Here is a 21,535-nt window from a genome sequence, read left to right on the forward strand (position 1 = left end):
AAGATATTAAATGTTTTTAAATAAAGAATTTTAATTTCAAATCTGTAAAATCTTTTTTCTTTAAGTTTGATTCCTTTTGATTATTTCTAGAATGATAAATTCTGTGGTTATTTAAAAATGTATAAATGGTATAAACACGGTATTTTAGAAAGACTTTATAAAGATTTGTTTGATGTCTTCAATTTCATTTTCTGTGTACCTAATTTTTTTAAACTCTGTTATACAGAATTATAACTTTTTTTATTCTCAACGAAAATAAAATGTTTTATATTTTTGTGGTATGAAACATAACCTTGAAATTAAACACATTTGTCCTTCTACATCGCACATATTATATATATGATATTAACTAATAATTTGTATTTCATGGAAATAAATAAACTTAGTTATAGATTTTAGGGATTACAATAAGTGCAGATAAATAATGATTGTTTTTAAATAAAATATAAAAAATAATCTTATAAGACATGATTATTTGAGGTTATGTGAAATATCAATGACAAGTATAAACAATTTTCATATAGTAAAATTTGGCTATCATTCACACACGGCCTTGCCGCTCTGCGAATCTAGAACAATCTAAATTTTTTAGTTTATAGATATTGTCAAGCTATGAAAATTGGAAATAAACTTGACGAAATATAGAGAATTTGTTGGCGCTCGTCTACTCACGTTAATAATCTTGAAAAATATTGATTCGAGGCAAAATTTGATGAAATTCCCCAAACCGTTCTCGTGAGTTTCGCCATATTTATTTTTGTTGCTTGTTCGTTCTTCCTGTTTCAAGTTTCAAGTTCAACAAAATGTATGTTTCTAGTACTTGTTTACCGACCGAGTTTCATTGCTGTATTTGGAGCGGCAAATTCAAATTTAGAAAATCTTATGAAAATTAAGAAAAAAGTATAATGTATACGTTTATAACATCTTAGAGCTAACTTTGAATGGTGACAAAGGTGCTTAGGAGAAACTTGGAAATCAGTGAATTTAATTTACCAGGGAAGCGCTGGTAATCTGAATAAAATCTTGCCAGAGTCATGGAAATTTAAATTTAATAATAACTATCGTGAAGGCAAATGAAATGTTTGAGATGTTTGTTAAGGGATTTTGAAAATGAAGTTTTACAGCCACCTTGATGTAATGTTCTATTTTCTCTTGGTTTTTATATTTATTTTTTGGGGTATACATTTATTTTTTGAATTTCAGAATTCGTCTATTTTAGGTAGAAATTCTTCTTGTTTTTCTTTTACTAAAACTTTAACTTTTCTTTTTTTTTAATTAACTTTTTTATTTGAAAGTTCAACTATTTGTTCGATAATGCATGTATTTTGTTGAAAATTCGTCTTTTTTGGTTGGAAATATCTCTTCTATGTTGAACTATTTTGCGAGAAATTTGCATTTTTGTCTTACTTTTCCATTTTCGGTAGAAAATTGATCTTTTGTTGTTAAAGAATCTTGTAAATTCATCTTTTATGGTAAAATGTCATATTTTTTGGTTGAAATAAATTTGAAGTTTTTAACATCATTTTTGAAATTGTTTCTTCCGTTTATAATAGATCCTATGTTAAAAATGTTATAAAAATAAAATGCTGGTCTTTAAATATTAATGATCAGGAAAAATTAAAAATTGGTTCCGGAAATGAGGGAAAAGTCAGGGAATTTTGAAAATGAAGTTTTTCAGCCACCCTATTTGTACTTATTTATTACGTCTTCATTTTTAATTACGTAGTTATATAAGTATTTTTTAGAGATTTTATATATCATAAAGAAATACGTAAATAAAAAGTTACAAACTTCAAATCAAATGTTTTTTCTTCTTTTCTCTTTCGCAATCGGTTCGAAATAATAACAATAACATTAGTAACACTACTAATAATTATCTTTAATAACCAATGAATAATATGTTCTTGGTAAATTTATAAATGACAAACTAAAATTATACATAGTTTAAATAAGGGCGAGTTGGCCACCCTGCATGCGAAGTCAAGAAAGAATTTGCGCACGCATCAACCGATCTAGCATCTGCATCATGCGTTTTTTGGAATTCAGGGAAATTCATGTAGTATTGTACAATGCTCATCTAAATTATTCTGTTGATTCTCCTACAGAAAATTCCACCTTCTGCGATTTCATTTCAAGAAACCTAAACTACACACAATTTCAATTTTCCCAATTACTTCAAGGTTGGCAACGTCTGAAAAGCTTGTAAGCTCTAAAGTTATATCAAAAATAAGGGTGGGAACCGCAAGAGTGATCCCCAAGCGATTTTCCAATTCGTGGAATTCCTTCGGCGCTTTTCTAGCAGCACGCTTGCTCGCCGGCCCGTGGGTTGCTTACGAAGATGTTCGAGGTTCTTCGAACCGCTCCGAACTGGTCCCGAAGTTTTGGCGTAAAAAGTTTCATGAAACTTTGGCCAATTGAAAAGTTTCATGTCTAGCTTCTTGAAAATTTTGGAAAAGTTTTAAATATTAAGGCGGGAAAATTTTAAATATTTAAAAAATGCTATTAGGTATTGTAGATCTAGGCATTAAATTCTGTATAACTATATAATATTTGACAAGTATTAAAAAATAAATTCATATTTATTTTCATTTATATTGCAGGATTCACATTCTCTCCCCTTTACCTTTTTTAAAACATTGTTGTGGGTTTTCACTTAAATGCGAGCTGAATCGATATAGAAACTAAACAGAAAGTTCATTTTTTGTTGACGTTGAAAGGTCATTCTTTTTGATTGAAAAGTTAATATTATATTTTAGGTTTAGTATTCATTTTTCTTAATTGAAGATTTAATTATTTGCTTTAAAATGTAATTATTTTGTTCAAAGTTCAACACTTTTGATCAAAAGTAATCCTGTTTGTTGAAAACTTAATTTTTTTGTTGAGAAATCGCTTTTATTGGTTGAAAATTGAACTAGTTGATCCAAAATTAACCTTTTTTGTTGAAAATTCTACTGCTTTGTAGAAAATGCATTCTTCGCAATAGAGAAATCCAAAATTTGGTATCAATTTTGTTACTACATTTTCCATTGAAAATTCATCTTTTTTGTTTTAAAATTCAATTACCTTGTTGCAAAGTAATTTTTTGTTCGAGGATTCATAATTTTAGTCGAAAGTTCATCTTTCTAGTTGAAAAATTTAAATATATTGTTTAAAATTCCTTTTATTGTTGTTGTTACAAATTACTTCTTTGACTGAAAATTTAATTATTTTAATTCATGATTCATCATATAATTTGAAAATTTATCTCTTTGTTCATAAATGTGACTTGTTTCTTTAAAAGTTTTAAATGTGCCTTTTTTCTGGAAAATTAATCTATTTGGTTAAAATTCAACTATTCAATTGAAAATAAAATTTTTTGTTATAAATTAAACTGCATTGTAGAGAATTTGTCTTTTCAAATTGAAAATTAAACAATTTGGAGCAAAAGTTTTTAAGTCTCTTTGAAATTAAAGTTCAAATATTTCATTGAAAATTCGTCTTTTTGAAAATTAATTTCTTTCCTTGAAAATTTAAATATATCATTGAAAAGTGCGCGTGCATTTTATTAAATTTTTGTTGGAATTGTCAATTATAATATTTTTTGTTGAAAATTCATCTTTTGTTTAAAAACTCAAATATTTGGTTGGAAGTTCAACTATTTTATTTTAAAAACGTCTATTTTGATTTAAAGTTAAACCACTTGTTCTAATTCGTTTTTTAAATTCTCTTTAGTAGTAGAAAAATAAAATTGTTGGTTAAAAAATCATCTTTTTTGTTTTAGAAAGCATCGTTTTTGGTAGAAATTAATCGTTTTTGGTAGAAACATCAGCTATTTTATTTTTTGTTGAGAATTCATTTTCTGAAATAAAAATTCGACTATTATGTTGAAAAATTAATTGTTTTGTTGAAAAAACATTTATTTCCTTGAACGTTTAATTAAATCATAACCTTCTTAACTAAAATACCAACTATTACATTCTTTGTTGAGAATTCATCTTTTGGTTGAAAATTAAATTTTTGTAGGTTGAAAATTCAACTTTCTTGTATAAAAATCGTCTTTTTGGCCTAATACTGCAACTATTTAGTTGAAAATGAAACTGTTTTTGCATGAAGTTTAATCTCTTCTTTTATAAATCCATCCATTCAATTAAAAATTAAACTATTTGTTTAAAAGTTCAACTATTTTTTGAAAAAATCTTCTCCTTTTATTAAAATATAACTGCTTGTTTGTAAATGCAACTGTTTGGTAACATTTTTTTTTCTTTTCATTTGAAAGTCCAACAGTTTAGTGTTGAAGTTTAATCATTTTCTTACCAAAAAAAATTATAATTAATAAATTACCTAATAATAATATTTTGAAATTTGATTATATATGGTTTGACCTGGCTTGACTATTTTTTTTAAATTTGTGTTTGGTTTGTTGAAAATTTTTTTTCTTTGGCTTTTACTGAATATTTAAATTCTTCATTTTTGGTTGAAAATTCATATTTTTTACTTGAAAAAACAACTGCTTGTTTAACAATTCATTTTTGTTTAGTTCTCTTTTTTAGTAGAGAACTAAAATTCTTGGTTGAAAAATCATCTTTTTGGTTTAAAAATGCATCGATTTTGTTAGAAATTTAATCGTTTTTGGTAGAAACATCAGCTATTTTATTTTTTGTTGAGAAATCATTTTCTGAATTAAAAATTCGTCTATTATGTTGAAAAATTAATTGTTATGTTGAAAACTCATTTATTTCCTTGAAAATTTAATAAGTTTAATGAAATAAGTTTATAATTTTTTGGTCGAAAATTCAATTATTTTGTTGAAAATGCAACTGTTTTTGTATTAATTTTAATCTCTTTTTATTTTAAATCCGTCCATTTAATTAAAAATTCAACTATTTGTTTAAAAGTTCAACTATTTTGTAAAAAAATCGTCTCTTTTTATTTAATGTTCAACTGCTTAATTGTAAATGCAACTATTCAGTCAAATTTTTTGTTTGAAACTGCAACAGTTTTTGGTTTGAAGTTTAATCGTTTTTTTTTCAAGAAAATAAATAAATAATAATGATTAACAATTAATAATAAGTAATAAATTAACTAATAATAATTTTTGTTGAAATTTTCAATATATGTTTGAAAATTCAACTTTTTCTTAAAAAATTCTACTACTTTGTTGAAAATGCATCCCTTTAGGTATAAAATTAATCTTTTGGTATAATTTTGGTAGAAAAATAAACTTTTATGTTGAAAGCTAATTTAGCTAATTCTTTTTTATTACAAAATCTAGCATTATATTTTTTTTCCAGAATCAATTTCTTTTGGTTGAAAATTCAAATATTTGGTTGAAAACTCAATTATTCGGTCAAAAATTGAATAGGGCGTTTGAACTTGAATAAAATATATTGCGAGAAACATTGAGAAACGTTGGAAAGTTTCAATGTTTCAGGGAAACGTTTCATTGACTCGCATCCCTGACGAACGAAGCCTAGCCTCGACCTTCTACGTATGCGCGGCGGAGTAGCCTCTCTGTCGTGACGGATCAGAGATTCGGAGCGACCAATCGAGCGATTGGTTTGAGAATCAAGAAAGGGAGTCGTCGCATAGACCTAGTGAAAGGCGACATCGGACCGTGCCCGAGGGGATTTCGCGTGTGAACGGTGAAGCCGACCTATGGCTGTCAGGACAGCTCCAAAAAGGTTTTCCAGCTCGCCAGGAACTAGAGATCCAGCTTCTATCCCCATTTGTCCGCCCTGCTGTTGCTTCTCGATTTCGCCTTCGCCTTGGACGAACCTCCTGTCCTACTCTAGCTTCCGTTTCCGCCTCTGTTATGTGTAAACGCGACGTGCGGGTCGTGGTGTTTATAATTACCTTCTCGACGGAGACGGCGAGGGAGCCAACCGAGGCGACGCTCGCCAAAGTCACCAGGAATCTTGGCTCCCGAGAAGACTGACGGATTCGACTCGATTCGACTCGATGCTCCAAGGAACCACGATCCTCGAAATCATCGGCAAAAATTCATCCAAAAGCAGCCTTCGTTTCTGACAAAGTACGACTGAAATTTCCAACTTTTAACCAGGACTCTATAGCCTTATAGTTCAGTCATCAGGTAAGGAAACGATTTTTTAGAGGGAATTGACTCTGGAATAATTTTGTTATTTGGCTTAAACCAGAGTGTCAGATTAAGCATGGAAATGTCACTTGACAAATTTTATGAAAGACTCTTGTATTTAGATTTGATTCTTCTTTCAAGAATTTTGTTTACTAATTTTCTACTCTTTTTTTTTAATTTTCCGACATGGCACATGCAGATACATAGTTTGCACATTTTTCAATTTAAAGTTTTGGGCAGTACCGTTAATAGTTTTCTGTGATTAATTATCTTTATACATTCAGCGCCGTTGAAATTTAACAACTATAATTTGAAACATCGATAGTTGTGTGATTTTAGATTTTAATCTGTTAAAAATTATACAATTTCAGATGTAGTAGTTAAATAATTTTTAGGTTTGAAAACTTTAAAGCCTTTAAAATGCAATAATTTTAATTTGAAAGCGTTTTTAGTTAAAAATTTAATATTTTTAGTTCAATGTATTGAAGGTTATTTGACTTTAAATTTAAATTGCTAAATAATGAAAAAATTCATATTGAAACCTTTTAAAAAAGAACAGTATAGTACCGAATCAAAATAAATAATAAAATTCAAACAAATTTTAAACTAAAAACTATTATGAAAGGTTTGATTTGAAATTAAAGCTTGATAATTAAAAATTAAGTTGAAAATGTTCAATAATTTTAGATTTAGATTTTAAAAATAAGACAATTTCCAAATAAAAAGTTTCAATCATTTTAAAGATTAAAGACTTTTAAAACCTTTAAAATGCATATATGATTTTAAATTTCAAGCGATGTAAATTGAACAATTTTCAATTGTACGCACTAAAAATTGAATGATTTTAGATCAATGTATTTAAAAATGATTTGGCTTTAAATTTAAATTGTTAAAAAATTAATAATTCAAATTAAAACCTTTGAAATTAAAACTTTGAGGGTTGTTTATTGTCAAACTCAAAATTTAACATTCAAAATATTTATTATTTTCAGATTTGAACTTTGTAAGACAATTTCTAAATCAAATAGTTTGAAATTAAACAATTTTAAGTTATGTGAATGTAAATTGTTGAAGATTTCATCATTTCATTTTTAATTAAAACCCCTAATAGTTTAACAATTTCCAATTCACTAATTTTGAATTTACCTATTAAAAATTGAAAAATTTAAAGCATAAAGCCTTATTCGTTGAACAATTTTCAATGTACTAATTTTGAATTTATATATTAAAAATTGGAAATTTTCAAATTTGAACTCATATTGGTTGAACAATTTTCGATTTACTAATTTTGAATTTATCTATTAAAAATTGGAAAATTTTTAATACAAAACCTTATTAGATGAACAATTTTTAACTTTCCAAGAACTTTAAGGTCTTCAAAATGCAATAATTTTGACTCTTAGGCGTTTTAAATTGAACAATTTTGAATTAAATGCGCTGAAAATAAAAAAAAGTAGATCAATGAATTGAAAATTATTTCACTTTAGGTTTAATTCATTTAAAAAATTAAGAATTTAAATCTAAACATTTTTAATGAGAACAGTAAAGTACTGAATGAAAATAAATAATAAATTTTAGACAATTATAATTAGATAATTTCAAAGTCTTAAGAATGAAAACGATTCTGAAAGGAATAATTTAAAATTAAAACTTGATGATTGGATATTTTTAAATTGAAAATATTTAATAATTTCATATTGAAACTTTATATATAATACAATTTTCAAATAACATTGTTTAAAATTAAACAATTTCCAGTTGTTTAAATGTTAATATTTTATTCTAAATTAAAAACGGCAATAGTGAAAAAAATTTTATTTTATACTTTAGAATTCAGATATTAAAAATTGAAAAAAAAATTAATATGAAGCCTTATTAGTCAAATAATTTTTAAGTTAAAAAATTTGTTAAGTCATCAAAATGCAATAATTTTAAATCGAAAGCGTTTTGAATTCAACAAGTTTCTAGTGAATGCGTGAAAATTAATAATTTTAGATCAATGTATTGACAATTATTTGACTTTTAATTGAAATCGTTATAAAAACGACAAAGTCAAATAAAAAACTTTTGGAAAAAGAACAGTATAGTACCAAATTAAATTGAAACTTGATGATTGAGTATTTTAAAATGAATACATTCAAACTTTTAAAACGTGAATTTAAAATCTTTTACAGTTAAACAATTTCAAACTTAAAATATTCAAGTATTTCGGATTCAAACCTTATAAATAAGAAAATTTCCAAAGAATATTGTTTGAAATTAAACAATTTTTTCTTGTGTGAATGTGAATCTGAAGATTTCAAGGATTTATTTAATATAAAACCCCTAATAGTTCAACAATTTTCAATGTAATAATTTTGCATTTAGATATTAAAAATTAGACAATTCCAAATATAAAGCCTTATTACTTGAATAATTCTCAAGTTTGAATACTTCTAAAGTCTTCAAAATGTAATAATATTTTTATTTCTATCATTTTAAATTGAACAATTTTCAATTGAATGCGTTAAAGTTTGAATAATTTTAGATCAATGTATGTTTTGAAAATTATTTGACAGTAAATTAAAAACGTTAAAAAGTGAACAAATTCAAACTGAAATTTTTTGATAAAGAACAGTATAGTGCCAAATCAAACGAAAATAAAAATGGAAACATTAATAATTAGATAGTTTCAAACTAAAAACAGTTGTGAAGTGAATAATTTGAAATTCAAGCTTGATGAATGAATATTCTCAAATTGATCATTTCAACTTGGAAAATTTCAAGTTTAAAGCAGTTAAATTTAAATCATCCAAACTCGTAAAGCGTAAAATTAAAATCTTCAGTAGGCAAAAAATTTTTAATTCATAATATTTAAGAATTTCATATGCAAACTGTATAAATAAAACAATTTCAAAATAAAAACGTTTTACATTAAACAATTTTTATGTGTAAATGTGAATATTTGAGAATTGGACCATTTTGTTTCCAATCAAAACCCACATAGTTTAACAATTTTCAATTGGAAACACAAGCTATTTTAAATTGAGCAATTGCAAATTTAAATCGATGAATATTATTTACTGCAAAATTGAATGTCTTGGCAATAGTTCAACTTGAAATTTCAGAGCATTCCAAAATTTAATAATTATTAAATTATATATATATATTATATATAAAAATTATATATAATTTAATAAATAAAGCCATTCTGGCTTTATTTAAAAAATATGATGAATTGAATTTATTTATAAAATAATGTTCTATTTAAGTTGGTATACATTAAAAATGTTTTCGGACTAACTCTTTTTGCTACGATAGAAAAATAGAATCTTGTGAACTATAAAGCATGTTTTAAAAATGGTTAATTTATTTTTAATTGCATTTGTGCAGGAGCACTCTTCTAATTGACCAATTATTATTTATCACTGTTGAAAAATCAATAATTGCAATTTAGAAACGCTTGAAACGAAAAAATGATGATTTAAATATGTTTAAAAATGAGTATCTAAAATTAGAGTTGAAACTTCAATATGAAATTGATAAAGTATTAAGGGTTCTGTGTTGGAATTGTACATTTCTCAAAGATTTAACTTTTTAAAACTTCTGATTCAAAATGTTTAAATTAAACAAAAATTCTATTTTATAAACTAAAATCTAAAATTGCTTTTTTATTCAAATTTTCAATTCCTTAATTATATATATTTTATTTATTATTAAGGCTTTCATTTTGAAATTATTCGATTTTAATTATTGCCATTTTTAAGCTTTTTCAATTTGAAATTATCCAATTCTCTGAGTTTGAATGATACAACTTGAGAATATTCAACCGTCAAGCTTCAATTTCAAAATTGTCTCTTAATAATCGTTTTCAGTTTTAAAAGTGTGAAAGTATTTAGTTATTAATGTATATTTTAGTACTATACTGTTCTGCTTCAAATATTTTCAATACATTGATCTAAAATTATTCATTTTTAAAGCATTCTCTTGAAAATTGTTGAATTTATAACGCTTTCAAATTAAAATAATTGCATTTTGAAGGCTTTAAAAATCGTTAAACTTTAAAATTATTCAACTAATAAGGCTTCATATTTGAATTATTTCCATTTTTAATGTTTAAATTCAAAATTATTGAATTAAAATTTGTTTAACGATTAACGTTTTTAATTTAAAATGAAGTCTTGTCATCATTATGAAATATTTTGAATTTAAAATGTTCAATTTGAAAATATTCAACCATTAAGCTTTAATTATGAAGTATTCCGTTCAAAATCTTTTTTAGTTTTAATACTTTGTAATTATCTAATTATTATTAATGTTTAAAATTTATTTTTTATTTTGATTTGGTACTATACTGCTCTTATAAAAAGGTTTCAATTTGAATTGGATACTTTTTTCATGATTTAAATATAAATTCAAATCATTTTTAATTCATTGCTCTAAAATTGTTGAATTTTTAACGCATTCAATTGAACATTTTTCAACTATTAGGGTTTTTAATTAAAAATGAAATGGTGAAATCTTGAACAATTCAAATTCAAAGTGTCTAATTATTAATGTTTGAAGTTGAATTTTTCGTTCAATTTGATACTATACTGGTCTTCTTTTAACGGGTTAGGTTTGATTTCTTCAATTTGTTAACGATGCTAATTAAATGATACTCATATGCGATTTTTACTTGAAAAAGATAGATAAATAGCTAAATAAACCATTCGAATTAAATTATAAATTTTTATTTTTTAATTAAAAATTTAAAAAATATTACTTTCATAAAATAAATATTATTATATAATTTTTATTATGCTGGCATAATTTTAATAAACAACGACTAATTAAAAGATTTTGGTCCTTGTTGAAAAATACTTTGGAAATTACCCTTAAAATTCACAGGAAAATGTACAGTGCAAGGGTCTGGGTTAAATCATATTGAGGTTCACCGCGATACTCCATATTTTTACTCCTCATGTAATATAATTAATTCCAAGTTTCAAATTTGAAAAATAAATATAGGGAGTCCCATCAAAATGATTTAAGCAAAAATATGTAAAGGAATACATTCCTGAGTTGAAGGCTAACACAGTGAAACGAATCAACCCACATTTTGTCGAACCGAGACCAAAAATACGTGTTTTTGTACTTTTTGGGTCGCTGAATCCGAACCCGGAATAAATATTTCTATCCTCTAAAGTTTTTGAGAAAATTGAGAGCAAACGCGTTTCTTGCCATTAAAAAAAAAAACAATTGACGGAGGTGAACTTGACGTCCGAGAGACTTCTGATAGGGTTTAAAGGTTTAAGCTTATACTTGAATGTAATCATCTTAAAGCACAAGATTCCACCATCAATTTAGGTCGCATTGGAAGTCTAAAGAATTTCAGGTTCAAGCCCTACGTTCTTTTGAGAAATAAATAGGAACGCAAATTTTTTTAAAACTTCCCGTTATATTTTCTCAGAAATGGTTAATTTTTAAAAATAAATCTTTCCTCCATTCAGCAACTGATAATCTGGAAAGGAAAAATGCTCAGTTTTTAATTGAATAAAGAAATCGATTTTTAATTACAAAAATATTTAGGCCTCTTCGATAATCGTGTAAAAAATAATTATTAACCAAATGGTCGAATTTTTAACAAAGTTGATATATTTAAAACAAGAAAATATTTTCATTTTTAATTAAAAAAACAGTTTAACTGAAGCTAAAACGATGAAATTCCAATAAAGTAGTTGAATTCTCAATTAAAACAGATTAATTTTTAATCAAATAGTTCCACTTTTAAGCAAAAAGATTTGCTTTCTGCAAAACAGTTGAATTTTCTACCTAATAGTTACATTTGCAACAAAAAATTATTTTACAACGCCGTAGATTAATTTTCTACTAAAAAAGATGAATTACAATCAAATACATACATTTTTAACGAAATAGTTAAATTTTAAAACAAGAAGATCCAAGTGTTATTTAATTAATTTTTATTTTATATTTCTTTTGTTTCTAAATTTTTTAAAAATAAATAGTTAAATTTCTTATCTAAAAAAGATACATTTTGAACAAAAAATAAAGTAGTTACATTTCGTTAAGGAGAATTAATTTTAAGTAAAAAAAAGCAACTAATTTTGTACCAAATAGTAGATTTTTCAAGCTAAAAAGATTAAATTTGTACGAAACAATTGAACTTTCAACTCGAGAATATTAATTTTTAACAGAAAACTAATTTCCAACGAAGCAGTTGAATTTTCAACAAAATAGTTTAATTTTCAGTAAAAAAATGTGATAACAACAAAAAACTATTTTTCAAAAATGATTAATTATCAACCAAAAAAATTAACTTTTAAAAAAGCAGTCCAACTTTCCACCGAAGAGTCGAATGTTCAATCTAAAAAGATTAATTTACAAAAAAAAGTAATAGTTGATATTTTAACAAGAAAAATTAATTTAATATAAGACAGTTGAATTTCATCATTAAAAGCAAATTTTCAAAATAATATTTGAATTCTTAACTAAAACAGAATTATTTTCAACTAAACAATTGGATTTTTAACAACAAAATTGATTTGCTTCCAAAAAAGACGAATTTTCAACAAAATACATAAATTTGCAACCAAATGTTTAATTGTCTATAAAAAAGACGAATTTTCTAAAAAGGACAATGGAATGTTTAACAAAGAAGGTTATTTTCAACCAAAACAGATTGATTTCATATCAGAAAGTTGTCCTTTTAACAAAAAAAGGTGAAGTTTCCACAGTGAGCAATGTACTTTACAACCAACAAAATTAACGTTAAAAAAAGTAGTTGAATTCTGAATTAAAAAAGTTTTTTAGTCAAGAGATAAAGAAAAGTTCCATCAAATTGCTGAATTTCAGGCCCTCAAGACGAATTTTTTTAACAAAAAAGTAGAATTTTTAACAATAAAATATGACTTTTGAACAAAATTGTTAAATTTTCAATCATATAAATTCAATTTTTGAACCAAATAATAGATTTTCTAACCAAAAAGAATAATTCTGGACCAAAAATTTTATAGTAAACTTTTCAACCGAGTTTGAACAGTTGATAGACAAAAGAAATATTTTTATTTAAAATAAAAATTGAAGTCCATTTTTAATACTTTAAAAATATTAGCTTAAAAAACTGGAAATGTTGCTTAAAATATAAATTTAATTTTCCATTACTTGAAAATTTCTATAACACTATTTAAAAAAATGTGTGACACTATTTGCACTATTTTTTTATGTCTGAAGTGAGTCCAAGGCTTGCTTATTTGGAAGTGGTTGACTTTTTTCAAACAAACTCTTTTCGCAAAGACTGAAAAATCCCGAAAAATAAAATTCCCGACACTGTAAAATTCACGAATTATAAAATCACCAAATAATAAAATTGCCGAAAAGTATAAATCCTGAATTGGAAAATTCCCGAATATTAAAATTCGCGAATAATAAAATTTACAAAAAATAAAAATACCGGATTGGGAAATTCCCGAATAATAAAATTCTCGAATAATAAAATTGCCGAATTATAAAATTCCCGAACAATAAAATTCACGCAAGTTTATAATATTACCGACTTGGAAAATACCCGAATAATAAAATTCCCGGCAGTTAATAATATTAGTGAATTGTAAAATTCACGAAGAATACAATACCCGTCAAAAAATGCCTAATTATAACGTATCCGAATTTGAAAATTTCCGAATTGTAAAATTCAAGAAACCAAACAATTACAATTTTTCTATAAATATATTTTATTGATTGCAGTGCATAAATTCAGGAACTCAATAGCGGCAAGCTAAATTCTTGTTTTTTGAACTTAAAATTTTGATTTTTTGACAACTTCTAAATTTGACCAAATTAGCCCCTTGGACCAAAAAAATCACTCTTAATTTTCATCGTACCTTATAACTGTTTTCAAACAAAATATATATAAATTTAAAATTCGATTTTTGTGAACGTTTTTTGTATTTTTTCAAATTCTATGAACATTAAAGAATGTGTCACCCAGAAATATTTTATTTCAAATTATTGTTATTTTAAATTCAAACAATTTTCGAAATTTTGAGTATTGAAAATAATTGAAACAAATATATATTTCATTATTGTATTTGTATCAATCAAATATATTTATAAAAAATTGTTGTTGTTTAATTTCTTGAATTTTATAATTCGGGACTTTTCCAATTCGGATATTTTATGAATCGGCAATTTTCTGACGGGTATTTTATTCTTCAGGAATTTTCCAATTCGATAATATTACTAACTGCCGGGAATTTTATAATTCAAGAATTTTATTATTCGGGAATTTTCCAATTCGGTATTTTTTATTTCATTCAACAACTAATAATCAAGAAACTGAATTCTCAATTTTGAATTAAATTTAAAAATTGGATTTTATAGCCAGTTTTTTGTCTCCTGCAAACCAATCAAATGTGGGTTTATTCGTTTTGTCGTGCGACCCTTCAGTTATTACCACCGACAAGTACCTAACGCCTCGACTATTATCGTTGACAGCCGGATGACAGCCCCGTGACAACTATCTCTCATTTTGTCCTTCGGCACCTCATATCTGTAAATACAGTCCATGATGTTCACGGGAAAAATAAAGGTGGAGATATGCGAGGCCTCGGGGCTCAGGGCGACCGACAAGCAGCGAAAATTCTGGCAGGACGAGTCGCCGATCCTGGATCCTTATGTGTCGATGGATGTTGATGAGAATCCATTGGATCGTTCATCAACCAAGCCTAAGACATTTGATCCTGTTTGGAATGAGAGCTTCACCCACGACGTGCAGGATGCTATGATGCTGAACCTCACCGTCTTCCACAATGCTGCCCTGCCACCAGATGATTTTGTGGCAAACTGTTGCATCCCTTTTGAGGAACTCGTCCAAAGGGATGATGAGACTGCTGACTTTTGGGTGTGTATGAGAACATTTCTTTATTTTTATTCTTGATTCTTGCCTCTTTTAGAGTATCTCTGCAATAGGAAATTTGCGTGTCAGAGGTGGAGTTTATCATCCACTGGGAAAACCGCGAAATGAGAGTGAATTTATTTTCTGACTATAATTTTTTTTTCCGAAGTTTTAGTAGAGAAATTTATCCTAACACTTTAAATGAGACTTAGTCCATATGCGATAAGCGATATGAAAACCTTGAAAATCTGGAAATTTCCTTGAATTTCAAACGAGAACCTTGAATTTGAATTTTGGTTTTTCTTTTAAGACAGTTTTTGAGGGGTTCATCACTCGGTTCTTGAGTATACAACCAGATTTCAAAAGGTTACAAAATAATACTAAAGACTTGTAGATAAAATTTCGAAAATTTCACAAACATTTCGAACATTTCATAAAGATTTTAAAACTAACAAAAGACTACAAGCATTTTAAATATTTTGTGTACATCAGATGTCAAATATTTCAAAACAGTTTAAAGGTTTTAAATAGTTTCGAAATGTTTTAGAAGATTTCAAAACATTTCACAAAGATTTCAAATATTTTAATAATTTTAAATGAATACAAAAAATCTCAAAAATATTTCAGAGAATTCATAAGGATTTCAGAAGATTTCAAAGATTTCCAAAATTGTATATTACATCAGATTTCAAAGATTTGAAACAATCTCAAAAGATTTCACGAACAAATATTAAAGAAAGATTTCAAAGATTTCATATAGATTTAAAAATATTTCAAAACATTTAACTAACATTTTAAGGATTTTAAAGATTTTACAAAAATTTAAAAATATTTCAAATATTTTAATGATTTAAAATGAGTATAAAAAATTCCAAATCTATTTCAAAGATTTCAAAACATTTCTAAAGATTTTAAACGATTTCAAATATGTTTAAAAGATTTTAAAAAGGGTATGGTCAACCATATTTCTAAGATTTCAGAACATTTCAAAGATTTGATTTTTTTTCAATTTCAAATATTTTAACGATTTTAAATGAATACAAAATATTTCAGAAATATTTCACAAAAACTTCAAAGATTTCAAAATATTTCAAAGATTTTAAATAATTTCAAAATACTTAGAATATTTTTAAAAATTTCACAAAGATTCCAAATGTTTCAATAGTTTCAAACGAGTACAAAAGATTTCTGAAAGATTTCGAAAATATTTCAAGGAATCTATAAGGATTTCAAAATATTTTAAGAATTTTAGAAATTTCAAAAAAGACCTGGAAGAACTTGATTTCTTGACCTGGAAAACCTGAAAAAGACCCTAAATTTTGTTCCTAGGAACAGCTGGGCCGCGAAAAGACCGGAAATTTGGTGTACTAAACTAAGTAAAAATCTTCTAATAAAGTTATTTGTTAAAAATTGTCTTAAAACGAATTGTTTTAACGATTTTAACTATAGAAAAATTTACTTTCAAAATTAGTAAGAAGCGACACTAAAGGAAAAATAAGTGGCAAAAAATATTATTAAACTAAATGTTTCTTGTAAGTTTTGCAATTTTTAGCTTAAAACTAATGTTTTATTTGAAATGACATCAGCACTTATATTATTTTGATTCTTAAAATCATATAAAAATGATGTTTTTCAGAGATTTTATTTTTGGGACGACAATTACCTTAATTCGGATCGTTCAGGGTTTGAAAAAGTACCATTTTTATGTTTACTTAAAGCCTGCCAGTGCGTCACTTTTTCACTTTCGGAAGAATTTAGAATTAAATACTTGAATACTCCCCCTAATTTTATTAAATTTATTTCAAATGTTAATATTTTCCAAATTTAAATTCTACAATATTGAAGGCCACTGTTCAGTTTTTTAATTTGAAGCTGAAAATGTTTAATATTGCAAGTTAAAATCATTAAATCTTTGCAAATGTAATTATTTTAGAATCCAATATTAAATCCTTCCAAATTCAATTATTTTAACTTGCAATATTGCAAATTTTGCAGCTTAAAATTAAAATCTTTATCCATGGCTTGTGAATACACTCAATTTTGTTCGAAAGTTTACATTGTTTATTTAATATCAATTCAATAAACCTTAGATATTGTTGTTAAATTTTAAAACTCGAATAATTTGATTTTTTTCTGAAAAAAAGGTAACTTTTTTTTCAATGTTCTCTGTCTAATATTCGCATTATTCAAACAATACAGTAGTTATTTTTCTTAACCCATCCCTGTACTGATATAAGTGACTTTGTACTAAAATTAGATTCTACTCACGTGTAATATTACTTGAGCGTTATAATTTTGGTTGAGATGATTATTTTTCTATAGTTGCAGTTTCATTTTCTGATAATGTTGACTCGCTAATAACATTTTCTATAATTGCAAATTCCATAATGCAATGGTAATTTAGCTTCTGCTGTTTAAATTTTCATTTCTAAATGCAGGCCTTTTCTTATTGCTTTATTATTCGTCTATTAATGTTTTATCTCTTGGTGACTATAAAGGCCACAAGTGTAAAATAATGCTTTAAAATGCTAGTTGCATAAGACACAGGAATGAGACAATAATGCTGTACTTCATAAATTGCTTTTATAAAAGCTTGCAAGTTTGTATTGTTGTCCAAGATCTTTTTGTATCAATATAAAATCCAAAACTTCTATTATTTATATTTATTTGTGATTATTTTTGGTTAAAAATGATCTGAATAGGGAAATTCCTTTTAAAAAATGCTAAACAGTGAAGGAAAATTAACTAATAAGTTTAATCTTTGAAACATTTCTGAAATGTCTTTGTATTTCCTACACTTGATTTACGAGACTTTGAATCTTTTGTCAGAAAACATTTAGTCACTTTTACCATTTATAATTGTAGCTTTTGACTTGTATGCATTACTCTAGAGATTTTTCACAAAACTGACAAGCTTGGCTTTGACCTATAAGACACTACAAAATATTGTTTCCTTATTTACGTAACACACACGTATTTTACAAAATTAGTTTCGGCCACGAAACTAGTATCGATTCTTTCTTTAGCTCTGTTTGTTTAAAATTTAGAAAAAAAAATAAATAATAAAACTGAATTTTTGCATTTACGTACAGACATCGGGAACTTTTTTTAGCGATGACACGATTTTGCTACTCTTTCGAAAAAACGTTGAGCTAAATTCTATGTTCTCACAATTGTCTGCTAATGCCACTATTTCTTTAATTTTCCTTTAAAAATATTTTTGAACTTCTTTGTTATTTGGATAAAAATGATTGAATTTTCAAACGAAAAAGATGAACTTTTACAAAAAAGTCGAATTGTCAACCAAATTGTTAAATTTTCAATCAAAAAGATGAATTGTGAACAAATTAATATCAATTTTACATCAAATAAGTTGAGTTTTGTACCAAATTGTTGACCTTTCAAGCCAAACAGACGAATTATCTATAAGACAGTTGCATTTTCAAATTGAACGTACTAATTTTCAACAAAAAATGTAATATTTGATATTTAAACCAAAAAAGATTTTAATTCGAAATAAAAAGAAACAGTTCAATATAACAAATAAATACGAATTTCCAACAAAATACTTCAATACTAAACTAACATAGATTAATTTTCAAGGATACAGTTGCATTTTTAACGAACAAAAATTGAATTTCCATCAATAAAACGAATTGTCAACCAAATAATATATATTTTCTACAAAATAGTTAAATTTTCTACCAAGAAAGACGAATTTTCAACAAATTAATACATTTTTAACCAAATAGATGAACTTTCTACCAAAAGAGACGAATTTTTAACAAGTTATATAAATTATCTATTAAATATTTTGAACAATTGGTGTGATATTAGTCCAAATTTTATTTGATTAAGATTTAATTTAGACTTATTTCTTTTCTATAAATTTTAAATTAAATAGTTGAATTTTTAATCCAAAAAATTCCAGCTTTTTAACAAAAAATGGTATCGATTAATTTTTTATAAGGGTATTAGTTTTCAATAAATAAAACGAGTTTTCCGCAAAACAGTTCAATTTTGTGCCAAATATTTGAATTTTATACCACATTATGGAATTATCAGGCTAAATAAACGAATTTTCTACCAAACGTTTGAAAACATTTTCACAGCTAAAAATTAAAACGATTCTGGCCTAGACTACATAAATCAAAAACTGTCGTTTCATCGACAAAAAACAATTACAATACGCTAGTCAACAAAAACATAACACCAAAATTAAATTTCTATCAAACAATTGAAAATTGAACTCGAGAATATGAGTTTTCACAAAAAAACAAAAAATTATTTCACAATCAATTGAGTTTTTAACGAAAAATTTCATTTTTCGATTAAAAAGTAATGATTTGCAACAAAAATAGACGAATTGTTAACTAAAATTATGAATCTTTAACAAAACAAAACAAAAAATTTTAAAGTAGTTTAATTTTCAACCAAGTAGTTGTAATTTTCAATATAAAAATATGAATTCTGGAAGAAAAATGTGATAGCTGATATTACAAGAAAAAATATTATAATTACAAAATTTCAGCTTTTTAACAAAAGACGGTAAAAATCGATTTTTAATAAGGATAATTAATTTTCAATAAATAAAACGAGTTTTCCACAAAACACTTCAATTTTGTACCAAATATTTGAATTTTATACCAAATTGCGGAATTTTCAGGCCAAAAAGATAACCGAAACCGATAACTGAAACAGCCAGAATGCTGACTTGCCGATAACCCATGCATTCTCGTATTTATAACTTCGAACTTCTTATAATATTCATTCTAATAGGATATGCTACAAGTAATAAGTAATTTACTTTTCTAAAGGTACGCTTTATTCTAAAACCCCCATTTTTTAAGCTTTAAATATATTTAATATAGTTTTGTAAGCATTTGAAATCTGGATTTCGCCTTAAGCTTCCGATAACTGACACACTTACCTTACCTGAATCAAAAACTGTCGTTCCATCGACAAAAAACAATTACAACACGCTAGTCAACAAAGACGCAACATAAAATTTCAATTTCTATCAAACAATTGAATCTTGAACTCGAGAATATGAGTTTTCAAAAAAATTCAAATTATTTTACAATCAATCAGTTGATTTTTTAACAAAATAGTTCATTTTTCAATTAAAAAGTAATAATTTGTAACAATAGAGGATGAATTTTTAACTGAAATTATTAATCTTTAACCAAAAAAATTAAAATTTAAAAAGTAGTTTAATTTTCAACCAAGTAGTTGAATTTTCAATATAAAAAGATGAATTCTGGAAGAAAAATGTGATAGCTGATATTTTAAGGAAAAATATTTTAATTGAAAATAAGAAACAGTTGTATTTAGCCAACAAAGTCCAAGCAGGCAGTTACACTTTTAACGAAAAAAAATTTGTTTTTTACCAAAAAGGACATTAATACATTATAAATACATTAATTTTCAACGAAATAGTTAAAATTTCTACCAAACAATTTGATTTTCCAGCAGAAAACATGAATTTTATATAAAGCAATTAAATCTTCAATATAAAAAGATACAATTTCTACAGAAATAGCTACATTTTCAAACTAAAAAAAATTAATTTTCAACAATATAGTAGAATTTTCAATCGAAACAAAATTTATTCGTCAAGAAGGAAAAAACTGTCAATCAAATTGTTGATTTATCTGGCCGAAAAGATGAAGTTTCAACAAAATAGTGGAATTTTCAACCAAAAAGTATAACTTTTCAACTAAACTGTTGAATTTCCAACAAAACAATTAAGCTTAGAAACAGATAATAAAATTTGTTAATAAAAAATAAAAATTCCTAACGAAAAATTTAATAATAGACTTTTCAATCGAACAGAATAAACTTTCAATTAAAAATGGTTGAATTTTGGTTTTGGGTTCTATCAATTTAGTTCGCATTTAAGTGAAGAAATGGGAGTTTAAATACACATTGAAGAGTTATTTTAATACTTACAACATTTTATGACACGATTTTGACTGTATTTTTTTTAATTGTAAGACTATTTACACTATTCTTTTATCTCTGAAGTGAGTGCAAGGCTTATATGTGGAAAAATCTAAAATAATCTTTGCCACTTTCTTCATTTTGAACGCAATCTATTTTCACCTATATTTCCTCATTTACAGTATAAAATTTGAAAGTACTCACAGTTTTGTTTACGCATTTACAGCTTGTGGGAAATTAATGATTACAACAACTTGGCATTTATATTTTGTACACGTTTTCCAAGACTCTTTCTCCAAAAGCTCAAATGTGACTCACAACTATGTGGCCTTAGATGAAATAATTTCAAGATTGTTAAACAGTAGACAGTACTTGAGAACACTCTTGGAGAAGATAAGATTATGTCAATAAACGTTTCCAACTTAAAAGTCACTCTTCAGATAATTATCAGTGATTATCAGAGTCTCTGTGAACCAATACAGAAAATTATTATTCTTTAATCAAAACATAAATCGAGAACGAATAAAAATTGTTTTAAATAGTGGAAAAAGTTGCCACAGTAGCAACCTTTTATTCAATCACATGAAGAATTTTATTTGCGTGTTTGATAACAATTTTTGTTTCGCGTAAAATATGTTTCATAC

The 21,535-nt window shown here is 25.7% G+C and overlaps 2 protein-coding genes across 3 annotated transcripts in view; one reads left to right on the forward strand and one right to left on the reverse strand.

The window, feature by feature from the left end:
• The window catches only part of LOC117179750 (iron-sulfur cluster assembly 2 homolog, mitochondrial), a 27,234-nt gene extending 5,935 nt beyond the window's left edge, over positions 1-21,299 (reverse strand). Inside the window, exon 1 of one of the 2 annotated variants that reach the window (XM_033371822.1) lies at positions 21,096-21,299. Coding sequence is in view for 1 of the 2 variants with exons in the window: in XM_033371821.1 (XP_033227712.1) it covers positions 673-749 (77 nt within the window). In the remaining variant the exon portion in view is untranslated. Of the gene's footprint in view, positions 1-672; positions 785-21,095 lie in introns of those variants that run through there. The other variant, XM_033371821.1, reaches the window with a different exon arrangement.
• The window catches only part of LOC117179748 (protein kinase C), a 70,866-nt gene continuing 54,805 nt past the window's right edge, over positions 5,475-21,535 (forward strand). The window contains exons 1-2 of the mRNA XM_033371819.1: positions 5,475-6,070; positions 14,549-14,954. Of these exons, the coding sequence (XP_033227710.1) occupies positions 14,619-14,954 (336 nt within the window). The 5' untranslated portion in view covers positions 5,475-6,070; positions 14,549-14,618. The remainder of the gene's footprint in view (positions 6,071-14,548; positions 14,955-21,535) is intronic.

Source organism: Belonocnema kinseyi, chromosome 9 (assembly GCF_010883055.1).
Source record: "Belonocnema kinseyi isolate 2016_QV_RU_SX_M_011 chromosome 9, B_treatae_v1, whole genome shotgun sequence".
NCBI classification, from domain to species: Eukaryota; Metazoa; Arthropoda; class Insecta; order Hymenoptera; family Cynipidae; genus Belonocnema; species Belonocnema kinseyi.